Source organism: Pelophylax lessonae (assembly GCF_965119305.1).
Source record: "Pelophylax lessonae genome assembly, chromosome: 4".
Classification (NCBI taxonomy): Eukaryota; Metazoa; Chordata; class Amphibia; order Anura; family Ranidae; genus Pelophylax; species Pelophylax lessonae.
Genome location: NC_138771.1, coordinates 643,911,990 through 643,924,992, shown reverse-complemented (window position 1 = coordinate 643,924,992; position 13,003 = coordinate 643,911,990). Strand labels below are relative to the sequence as shown.

Genomic DNA, 13,003 nt, shown 5'->3' with positions numbered 1-13,003 from the left:
GCAAAATCCCAGAGGACTCCAAAAAGTTCATTAGTGTGGGCTTTTTTCAGCATCTGTGCAGTAGACCGCAGTGTTGCTGCTTGCAACATCTGTCTAAAATGTATCAAGCGTGGCCAGAAAACCATTCGCTTGGGCACCACATGCTTGACAAGGCATATGACGACCTGCCATGCAGTCCGTTGGCAATAGCACCTGAAAAAGGCACCAGATCAAAACAAGCATACATCACCTTGCTTCTCATCTGCCATCTCTAACCCTACTATACCTCATGCCTTCTCAAATACAGCATTGAGAGGGATGATGGTATAGCAATGAATGGCACAGAGACTTGCACCCAATCTGCTAGCAGTACACCACTGCTTGATTTGAGCAGCAGGCAAATTTTACTACCCCAGTATTTGAAACGTAGAAAGAAATACTGTCCCAGCCATCCACATGCTTAGCGTCTTAATGCTAGCTTGGCCAAATTTCTAGCATTACAGTTCGGCTCATCACTACTCTCAGTTAAGTTTCCAATTACACCATTGTTCCTTCTAGCTTTCTGTAAGGGGGTAATTATTCCCAATGATGACAAGAGTAAGGAGCATTCTTCCCACTGACTGTCACACTAATGTATCATGAGTTGTAGATTTTTAGTTTTTAGCAGGGGTTCCCCGAGACCAGAAATTAATTTCAAGGGTTCCTCTGTGTTGAAAAGGTTAAGAAAGGCTGAACTAAGGTTTTTTGGGCAAGGTATGTATTTTTGCTGATGACTCAAAGGTGTGTAATAGAGTTGATATTCTTAGAGATGTCTGTAAAATGGAAGATGATTTGGCATTGCTTTAAGATTGGTCAAAGCAGTGGAAACTGCAGTTCCTAATGTTTCTAAACGTAAAATAATGCACCTAGGGAAAAATAATCCCCTTAGAGAGTGCAACATTGGCGGTACAGTGCTGGCCAGCACTACAGAGGAAAATGATTTTGTGGTATTTATTTCAGAAGATTACAAAATGATCAGGCAGTGGGAAAGAAATAGAATTCTAGGATGCATCACTAGAGGGATCACCAGCAGGAGGTAGGAGGTCGTGATTCCCCTTCATAGATCTTTAGTGAGACCTCATTTAGAATACTGTGTCCAGTGTCTCACTTGCAAAAAGATATTGATAAGATAGAACAAGTCCAGGGATAGGTAACAAAAATGGTGAAAGGTTTGGGGAATAAAACATTTCGGGAGTGACTTCAGGAACTTAATATGTACAGTCTGCAGGAAAGAAGGGAAAGGGGAGACATGAGTGAAACCTTTAAATAAATCAAGGAAGCAAATAAGGTTCAGCAGGGCAGTTTTTTCTATATGAAACCAAAACCAAGAACCTCAAACTAACTGGAGGAAAGTTCAAAACTAATATTAGAAAGTATTATTTTACTGAAAGGGTAGTTGATGCTTGGAATAAACTTCCAGTAGTGGTAGTGAGACAGTCAACAGTTAATGGCTTCAATCATGTTTGGGACAAATATAGATTTATACTCAAAAAAGTTAACGGAAATTAAAAATGGAAGACTTGATGGAATACTCGGCCTTTTTCTGCCATCACTTTTTTATGTTCCTATGAAATGGTTCAGGAGGGGGGGGGGGGGGCACAAGCTCACGCTCCCCCTTTCCATGCATGCACATAGGAAACAGTGACAAGCTACAGTGCCTTACATGTTTCAGGAGATGTTTTAAAAGCTTTTAGTGTTTGTCATTGTAGAGTTAAAGCGGAGTTCCACCCTCAGAATAATTTTTTTATAGCACATTAATATTAATACATCTCGCTTCACAAAACCGCTATTTGCATATTTATGAGTTGAACAGTGTATTTGTTTAGTGAAAATCTTACTTTTAAAACTGCTGCCTGTGCATTGTCATCTTTACTAAGGGCGTCTGAAACAGCAATGTAAGACTTCCTGACCTTCTTCCTGATTGCTGTTCATTCTGGCTACCCAGAATGCAGCAGGAAATCCCGCACATGGGCAGTACTATGCTTTAGGCATAGTACAGGTTGCTATAGAAAAGTTGGCTCAGGAGGAAGTTGCCACCCTCTATATCCCTTCCCCACCTCCAGGAAGACACATGAGAGAGAGAGAGAGACAGAGAGAAACATGGCTGATGGGGAACTTTACCCTCCAGCTGTTGCAGAACTACAAGTCCCATTATGCCTCTGCCTGTAGGAGTCATGCTTGTAACTGTCAGCCTTGCAATGCCTCATGGGACTTATAGTTCTGCAACAGCTGGAGGGCCGCCAGTTTGATACCTGTGAATTGTAACGGATGGATGGCAGCACTATGAATGGGGTCAGCATGGTTATTGTGGCACCAACACTGTGATGGCACCCTTTGATTTGGGGCAGGATTGTGGAAGTATGGCTGGATCTATGTAACACAGTGAAGGGGGCAGGACAGTGATGGTGTCTGCAATGTGCATTGATGAATGCATGTCACGCTGTTATGGGGTCAGCACTTTGCATGGACGGATGGATGCATGGCACGTTGTTATGGGGTCAGCACTTTGCATGCATGGATGGACGGATGGATGCATGGCACGCTGTTATGGGGTCAGCACTTTGCATGCATGGATGGATGGATGGATGCATGGCACTCTGTTATGGGGTCAGCACTTTGCATGCATGGACGGATAGATGCATGGCACGCTGTTATGGGGTCAGCACTTTGCATGCATGGATGGACGGATGGATGCATGGCACGCTGTTATGGGGTCAGCACTTTGCATGCATGGATGGATGGATGGATGGATGCATGGCACGCTGTTATGGGGTCAGCACTTTGCATGCATGGACGGATGGATGCATGGCACGCTGTTATGGGGTCAGCACTTTGCATGCATGGATGGACGGATGGATGCATGGCACGCTGTTATGGGGTCAGCACTTTGCACGGATGGACAGATGGATGCATGGCACGCTGTTATGGGGTCAGCACTTTGCATGCATGGATGGACGGATGGATGCATGGCACGCTGTTATGGGGTCAGCACTTTGCACGGATGGACCGATGGATGCATGGCACGCTGTTATGGGGTCAGCACTTTGCATGGATGGACGGATGGATGCATGGCACGCTGTTATGGGGTCAGCACTTTGCATGCATGGACGGATGGATGGATGGATGCATGGCACGCTGTTATGGGGTCAGCACTGGGTCCCCCAGCACAACCCCCCAAATCACCCTCCTAGTTCCCCCCCCCCCCCCAATTCCCCTGCTAGAAGAAATCTTATCCTGTCACCTCTCAAATTCCCCATCCCAGCACCCCCCCATGTCGGATTGTCCTTGGGGGGGGGGGAATAAGAGAATTTGTACTAGCAGGGTGGGGAGAAGATGATTACTTCATGGTGGGATTGGTGACAGGATAAGATTTGTGCCCCCGAGTGCAGTTCTCCCTTTCTTCAAGCATCGCAGGCAGACCTCAGATACAGCGCGGCACATCCCTCTGTCATTCTCCTCTTCATATGTCAGAGCGGAGGAGGAGCAGAGGAGGAACCTAAGAGAGAAGCCAATTACTGAACTTTTGGCTTTGCACAGACAGCTGCCGAGGGAGAGATACGGCTGCAGAAGCAGAAGGGGAGAAGATTGCGGCTCAGGAATGACACTGGATGTCAGATCGGACTATACAGAGTTTGTTATCCCCTCTCAGCAAACAATGTGGAAAGGGGGCGGGTAACAAACTCTGTATAGTCCGATCTGACATCCAGTGTCATTCCTGAGCCGCAATCTTCTCCCCTTCTGCTTCTGCAGCCGTATCTCTCCCGCCATCTGTCTGTGCAAAGCTTTAGGAATTGGCTTCTCCTAGGCTCCTCCACCGCTCCTCCTCCGCTCTGACATAAGTGTGTCACAGAAACACTCCTAACAGCGCCCCCTCCACCTCCCATGCTGCAAACACCGCCGGGATAAGCTGAGCCGAGTTCAGGTCGGGTCACTGGTCTCTGACACCCCGTGAGATGTGGGGCTGTGCCGCTGCGGTACTATAATAAATAAAAAAGAGTGGGGCTGCTGCGAGTGAAGGCAGACTAGGAACAGCATCAACCCACTGCCATGACAACGGCCCTCGAGGCGTCATTTCCTGTTTTAAAAAACGCTAGATGAGGAGAGGCCGATTGCCCATTGCCTTCTGGGAGTTATTACACACAGCTCCCATGAAGCAGGAAATGACGACAGCGGCCGCGGCCGAGGAGGGGGGGAGGAAGCAAGAAGAAGGAGGAAGTGAACTTTATAATGAAGTAAAAATAAGGTAGGAAACTAAAAAAAAAAAAAAAAAATGCCCAATTGATCTTGAGAATGCACAGCCCGAACTAAAACTGCAAAGTTGTGAAACAGGGTGGAACTCCACTTTAATCATAAATGATGGGCCTAGAGCTATTGCTCTTACTGTGAGGTTCATGACGATACCTCACATGTGTCATGCATTGTTTGTTTATTTTATTCAAACATTTTTTTTACATTTTTTTTTTTCCTTTAACCACTTAAGCCCCAGCCCTATTTCGGACACTTTTTGTTTACAAGTTAACCCTCCTCTTATGTTAGGGTCAGAACCGACCCGTTTTCAGGTTTTGAATGTCTATAAGTATCACATAAATTTGTTTATTGCATCAAGATTTTTTTACTTTGTCAGGAACCTCTATTTAAACAATGTAATAGAAAAATAATCCTTTTCACTAAATTATAAAATACTGTGGTGAAAATTAAGACGTTCATGGTGTTAGGGTCAATTCTGACCCAGTTATAATATAGGATTTTAGGACACTAATAAGTTCCAAAACTGAAATCATAAACACTCTCTCTGCTTAGTAACACTGACAGCCAATCCCCTCTCAACCCTGTGAGCTGTAGTTAGGGAGGGGCCTATCTCTTTTCCTGCTTGTCTGCTTTTCTAAATAAAGTGAAGAAACATAGGACCAATACATTTCAGAGTTGCTGACTTTATTTTACCATTTTTTTAATTTGACAATGAGAGGTATGCTATCAAAAGAAAGGTCTAAGGGGTCACACCAAAAAATATTAAAACCAATCTTTTCAAGGATAAAGAAGCCTAACAAGGTAACCAAGAGGTAAGAAACAAATTTGATGATAAATAATTATTCAGAGGGTATTTTATGGCTGATTTAAAACACGGGTCAAAACTGACCCTAAACATCATGGATAGTAACGGAATTCTAACATAAGAGGAGGGTTAAAATCAGTATTTTTTCCTAGAAAATTACTTAGAACCTCCAAACATTATATATATATTTTTTTTAGCAAACACTCTGGAGAATAAAATGTCGGTCATTGCAATATTTTTTGTCACGCGCTATTTGCGCAGCGGTCTTTAAAATGCCATTTTTTTGGAAACATTTTGAAAAATCACATTTCACTGCATTTAAAAAATACTAAACAGTAAAGTTAGACCACTTTATTTGTATATTGTGAAAGATGATGTCATGCCGAGTAAATAAATACCCAACATGTTACGGTTTAAAGTTGCGCCCCCCCCCCCCCCGTGGGATGGCGACAAACTACGGTCAATAGAGATCTCAATAGGCGCCGCTTTAAATTTTTTTAACGGTTACCAGTTTAGAGTTAGAGTGTAGCTCTTCTTTTTTAATTATTTCTCACGCTCTGGCGATCGTGGCGATACCTCACATGTGTGGTTTGAACAGCGATTTCATTCATGGCTCGAGTTCCGTATACGTTTTTTTTTTGTGCGCGAGCTAACGGTGACGGGGGCGGCTAATTTTTTTTTTCCTATTTTTTTTATTTTTTTTTTAACTTTATTACAGGTTTAAAAAAAAAAAAATCGGATCACTTTTATTGCTGTCACAAGCAATGTAAACATCCCTTGTGACACCAATATGCAGTGACAGGTACTCTTTATGGAGGGATCGAGGGTCTAAAAGACCCTAAACCCCTCCACTACACTTCCATGTATGCAAAACACCAAAAACGGCGTTTTTGCATACAGCCGTTTTTTAAATTTGCCGCCTTTTGCAGCACAGTAACCCGGAAGTGACGTCATGTACGCCGCCTCCGGGTTACGTCATCGGAGACCCGATCGAAGCCGTTTTCGGCTTTGATCGGGACTCCATCCAGAAGTGCCGGATGGGTGCTCGGGGCTCCCGGTGGGACGGGGGCCCCGAGCAAAGTCACGGAAGGCGGCGGGAGGACGTCCCCTTCCACTCACCTGGGTAACGATCAAGCCGCATCGGTCATTACTGACGGAAAGCCGACCGTCGGCTGTAAACAACGGTACCGGGATGGTGCCTCTAGCTAGAGGCATCATCCCGGTATACTACCGCAAAGTTTGCCGATGTAGGGCTACGTCACTTTGCGGTACGTGGTTAAATTTATTGCTATTACAACGAGGCTAGCAGGCCTTCTATGTGATAGCTTTTGCTAGTACCAGGTACGCCCCCCTGTAGCAGTTCTATAGGGCGGTCGGCAAGTGGTTAATCAAAGCAGCTATGCATTTTTAAATGTCTCACATAGTTGAATACTCTTGAACCTATACATAGGCATTCCTGATGAAGGATCGTAAAGTCCTGTCTTCAAATGCATCAGTTGCCTAATCATTTATTAATTCATGATCAAGGCTGTTGACTGTAATACAACTATGTAATCTATACATGTATTATATAGCCGCAATATACTTTTTTTTTTATTCAATTTTAATGTATTTGCATGAAAAGAGATATTTGCCCTTTTTTGTACATGATTGCACACATATTTTGTGGCTACAATAGTCGCATTCAGTAGAGGGTGTTCTTTTTGATTTACACCAACTAAAAATAATATAATGGTTTACAGATGGCCAAATATCTACCATAAGACCTCAATGTCAGGAGGAGACCCATTTAACCTTCTGGGACAGCAAATAAATAAAACTGGATGATACAATTAGAAACATGAAATGATGGCGGTATTTTCCTCCAAAACAGCATGGAGCATTTTAGGAAAAACAACACATCTGATACAGACATTTGAAAGAGGAATATGTACACGGGGAAAGGAAGGGTTTTGCTCTAGGACACCAGTGAGATGATCAGAAGATTTGAACATATTGTCACACTATAAATCAGAGGAAACAGAAATAATTATAATAAATATAATACAGTTGCCATAATACTGAACAAAGCCAAGATGGATGAGATACATTGGAATTTTCTACAAAAGATGAAATGTAAAGGACTGATAATAACTTGATGTGCTGTCCATGATTTGAGAGTAATAAATAACATTTCAAATATATCAGTCCCATCACATCAAGTCCACACACCCTGTTGGGATAGATTCCATGTGCAGCCAAGCTGTTTTATAGTTTTTGATTTGGCTGATGATTTTTCTGTTGGTACTTTTTGTTTTTACTTAGTTTTGAATTCCAAAGCAGAATGTGTGGATTGTGAAATTATGTTTTGCTTTTTCTTGTACAGTGGTAAACTGCTGCATTACTGCATGGTATTGTCATCATTTATTACACTGAACAAAATTATAAAACGCAACACTTTTGTTTTTGCCCCTATTTTTCATTAGCTGAAAGATCTAAAACTTTTTCCATGTATACAAAAGACCTATTGCTCTCATATATTAAATACAAACCTCACAGTGTGTAAAACACCATATATAGAGACCTATGCGCTTAAGGAGATGTCAGTTCAAATTACTGAATGTTAGATGCAGCTACTTGAAAAACAAAATACAAAGAGATAATATTTGATCATGAAGGTGAGAAGAACCATATACAAATAATAGTAGCGCAAAAAATATGACACTGTTAAATCATCACTAATACAGCATAAAAGATCATGCAGACCCAGGGAGAAAAAATATTTTTTGAAATCCACTTAAAAGTCCAATAGTCCTTCAGCTAGAAGAGTAGGTAGGATGATGTGCGTTCCAAATATAGAGTCCCGGTATAAGTGAGATATATAAAGGGATCACCTCAATCTCCACCACCAAGTGCCAGTGATAATGCAAATATGGCAACTCACCGGAACACAATGCTTACTCACTCTCGTGAACAAGCAGAAATCACATTAAGATATAGGGCCCGTTAGAGGATCCACTTCCGGTTATCCAATCATCACACACCGATGCTCCAGTACATGTGGGAGAACAAATGACAGCCTCCACTAGTGCAATATTGTACAGACTATTTATTCGTATAAAAGCATAAGACAATTGCACTCACTTGAAATATATGGAAAATAGGCACATCACAGGAAAAGTCAGTGAGGAGAACCGCCCTTGTATCCAGGTCTTGACTCCACGCCAAGGCAGGGAACGCTGGGATTCTCCATCACCGAGAATGCAGTTGCAGGGTACGCCGTCTGGCCACGACCCGACTCGTTTCATCACTTCCGACTTTGTCACTGGGGGCGTGACACAGGCGGCGTGACGGACCCATTTGTACACCAGTACACTCCACCCCGCAGCATAGCTACCACTCATTAACCAATCATTCCAACGCAGCTAATCCGGAAGGGCAACATCGCTAGTGCGGGCGGAAGTAAACTGCAAACTATAACCCCATCTTAGCCAATGGCAGGACGTGACCCCCATCAGTAAAATACAGGAAGGCAAATATAACTGCACATCCAAAGCAGGGATAAAGGTGAAAAACTATCAATATCTGAGTGAACAAAACATTGATTAACGATGTACATAACACCTAGTACAGCGCAATGTTGCTGAGCACCGGACCAACTCCGCAGGAATTCAAACAACATAATAGTTTTTAAATAATCACAACATCTTGGGAGCGCCAGATGTGACTGTACATGGTTGATGGCTCGCTCCTGATACATTAGCAGTCTGCTTTGTCCCTCCTGTGCAATGTAACTTCCGCCTGCTTCTCCTTCCTATCTGCTGGTCAATCTCTCCCTCTGAACTCCCCTCCTCTTCCTCTCTTGTGGCCACCCACATGACATCCATAGACACGTCATCATCGACGTCACCTTTCCCACCACTAACATTAGAGATCTCGGAGTAGGCAGCAAAAGCGGGGGCCAACCTCCTTGGGCTGATCTGGGTACTGTTGTCAGACTGCTTAGTGGCGGCTGTTTCTACCTCCTCTTCCTGATCCAATGCCAAGAATGGCTGTGCATCGCAAACGTCTTGTGATGGATCGGAAAAAAATTCCAGTGACTCAAGCGGAGGGTGTATGGTGTTGGTGGTGGTGTTGGTGGTGGTGTCTTTTGGGGTGCACACAGCAGAGAGTGAGAGGGTGCAGATAGAGAGGATGAGGAGGGTGCAGAAAAGGAAGGCTGAGTGAGCCACTCAACCAAGTCTGGTGCGTCCTTTGACGTAATCGAACACACCTTTTGAAACTTCACACTTTGGCTCTGGCCTACTGCTCCTGCCCTACCCCTACTACCCCTGCGTAAGGGCCTGCCTCTTCCTCTGCCTGTCATTTTTTAAATTACCCTGTGACAAAAGTCTCTAGAGAAGCGCAGTATATTTGGAACAAGTTATATAACACGCCACTTCAATCTGAGGTATTGGGGGCCACTAATTTATCACACCAGTTGTACAAAAAATTGGTCAGTAAGTTTGGCACTGTGTGTAGCAGAGTTAACGCAGCAAAAGAGGCAATATTGTTGCAGGACACAAATACACTTATAAAAGTATACTCAGATAACACCCCACTTCAATCTGTGGTATTGGGGGGCCACTGGTCTATCACACCAGTTATAATACTTTTTTAAAAGTGCTTTTGTCACTGTTTGTAGTTGTAGGATTGCTGCAGAAACGCTCACCACACCAGTCACAATTCTGCACAATGCACAATACAAATCCACTATAATATGCTTTCTATATTATAAAGTATATTATAAGTGTATTACACCTATATAGTGCAATGCACACCAAAGAATAGTACACCTATACCAAATACCAGTCCTTAAAAGGACTTTTGTGGGCCTTAACAGAGTGATTTGTGTCATGACAATCTGTCCCTGGTGCACACAGCAAACCTCTCCCTACACTGACAAAAGAGACAGTACACCTATACCAAATAACAGCCCTTAAAAGGATTTTTGTGGACCTTAACAGAGCGATTTGTGTCACTGCCAGTCTGTCCCTGGTGCACACAGCAGACCTCTCCCTACACGGACAAAAAGCAGAATGTGAAATGGCCGCCAGGTCAGGTCTATTTATAAGGTAGGGGGTATGTCCATGTGCTGAAATGTCTCAATTGGCTGCCCTGTTCCACCTGATGGATGTGTCATGGGTCAAAGTTCTCCCCGATGTAAACAAATATGGCCGCCACGAACAACGCCATATATTCGCAAAATTGGCGAACTGCGAACGAGCAAAGTTCACCGTGAACCGACCGCCGGGCGAACCGCAAGGCCATCCCTACTCCAAGATATTTGGAACAAGCAACCTGCCGAGTTTCTTCAACTTGTGTGCAAGTCTACCTAGAAGAATTGATGCTGGTTTGAAGCCAAGTAGTCACACCAAATATTAATTTTATTTGGATTTTTCTTCTGTTCATTTACTTTCAATTTTGTTAACTTAAAAAAATAAACTGTTAACACTTCTATTTCTGAAAACATTCTTAATTTACAGCATTTTTCCACACCTGCCTAAAACGTTTGCACTGTACTGTATATACAATGCAGTATATCAATAACAAAATAAAACCAAAATAAAATAAAGCTACAAAGAAGAAAGTCAAGTTGGCCCTAAATTCCACTCTCCTTGGCCACAAAAAACTGTAACTCACTGTGAAGTGTCAAAAGCAAAGTCTTTAACAAAAAAAAAAAAAAAAAAAACACGCAGTAAGAGTACCCTATTTGAGTGGGATTGAGTGATCCAGAAGGTAAAAATTCTGAAATAATATATAAAATGTAAAAAGCAAGCAAATAGAGGTCAATACATTTTCTTCTTCATGCAATACATAGTTAAGTTAGGTCATCCTCTGAAAGAAAAAAAAAATCTAAAAATAATTTCCCCATATACCAATTATTATAGATCCCATGAAAATATCAATCAATAAGCTATTCATACTCCCCATAGCTCTCATGATTTATTCTGTTTACCTATAAAAACCACAATGCTCTATGATCAGAAAATGTAACATTTACAGGGCAAATGTTTGTGTATGAGCTGAAAGTTGTTATTAATATTATCTGAATCATTTTATTTTTTTATGGGATCATGAAAATATTTTGGAGATTGTTTTAGGCCAAAAAGGTTGCAATCTTTAACGAGCACCCACATTTGTTATCACAACTTTTTTTTATCATTATCAAAAAACAGTTTGCTGATTTTTGCTACTCAAGACCGTTGTGTAATTTTTCTTAGCAAAGCTGAAAATACTTATGTTTACTATTTTTTTACTTTTTTACTTGATTTTCTCCAGTAAAAAAGAATCCGATAGCTAAAGAAATATAAATCAAGTACAAGGTCACACAACAATCAGATGTAACGATTTTATCTTATCAGCCAGTTGTTAATTGTTAGTGCTTTGCCACCATCATTTTCTACTTGACTACTCTACTTGGTTAAGGCCTTTGCCTCTATTGGTTTTGCTAATGAAAATTTGGGGTTATCTGTTTCTTATTAAATTGTTTGTTACCTTGAGTTCCAACCTTCCTTCTTTCTCACCTACTTCAACTTCCCCCATTAAATTGTAGCTCAACAATTTTTATTGTCTGCATAAACTTGCTTTAAAAACATATGCTTTATGATTAGGTGATGTATGAGAAAAATGGGACCATAATTACCGTTGTCCACCTCTTAGGGTTTCAGACTCCAAAAGCCATAACATTTTTGTTATTCTTTACATTTCTTCTGATTTATTGTGTGACCGTATGTGGAAACCTCCTGATTATTTCACTGGTGTCCTACAGCAAAACCCTCCATTCTCCCATGTACTTTTTTCTCTCTCAGATGTCTGTAACTGATATTTTATTAGCAACCGATGTTCTTCCTAACATACTCCATGCTACTTTGAAGAAAAATACTGCCATCATTTCAATATCTTATTGTATCATCCAGTTTTATTTCTTTGCGGTCTCAGAAACCTCAGAAAGTCTTCTCCTGACAGTGATGTCTTATGACCGATATGTGGCCATCTGTAAACCATTGCACTATACTTTAATAATGAGTTATCAGTTTTGCTGGGTAACAATAATCACAACATGGAGCTTAAGTTTTCTTGCTGGAATCATTTATATTTCAGTGATATCAAAATTAGAGTTTTGTGGCCCCAATATTATTGATCATTTTTTCTGTGATCTTGACCCAATTGTAAAACTCTCCTGCTCTGATACAACCATTGTTCAAATAGAATCAACATCAACAAGTGTGATTTTTGGTTTTATCCCTGTTATTATCATCATAGTATCATATGTTTATATTATAGTCACCATTTTTAAAATTCCCTCCATCAAAGGCAGACAGAAAGTTTTCTCAACATGCAGCTCCCACCTGATTGTTGTTTGTATGTTTTATGGTACCTTACTTTTTGTGTATTTGGTACCTAGGAGAGGACAGTTGTTGACAATTACCAAATTCATGTCATTACTGTACACTGTAGTCACCCCACTGATGAATCCAATTATATACAGCTTGAGGAATAAGGATTTGAAAGAAGTTTTAGGTAAAATTGCCAATAACCTTTTGAAGCTGCATTTCTATCATTTTTAAAATTTGCCAATTACTTAATTAGTCATGCAAGCTAAAATCTAATAATTAAATGAAAAATATACCCCCACCAAAAACAAAGAAAATATTGCAGCTTATCAGTCCTGTGATGGCTGCCATCATTTTTTAAGACTAAAAATATTTTCAGTGATTACGGAAAATATCTGCCGACCTTGCCAGAAATGCAAGCTTCACAGAAATTACAAACAAAATTATCTTCTTTCTGTAAACTACTAACCAGACCAGCCCTACTAATGTGAATACAAAAGACAGACATGTTTGAAGTCCAGTTTAGGACAGGAAGAATGTTTTTTTGCCAGATAACAATAAAAAGAAAAAAACCTGG

The 13,003-nt window shown here is 41.3% G+C and overlaps 1 protein-coding gene across 1 annotated transcript; it reads left to right on the top strand.

Moving 5' to 3' along the window:
- Positions 1–11,706: 11,706 nt before the first annotated feature.
- On the top strand, positions 11,707–12,660 carry LOC309552959 (olfactory receptor 5P55-like; the record flags this gene model as incomplete). The annotated part of the gene is made up of 1 exon (XM_082253865.1): positions 11,707–12,660. One exon carries the CDS (start codon positions 11,707–11,709, stop codon positions 12,658–12,660), a length of 954 nt encoding a protein of 317 aa, XP_082109991.1.
- Positions 12,661–13,003: the final 343 nt, after the last annotated feature.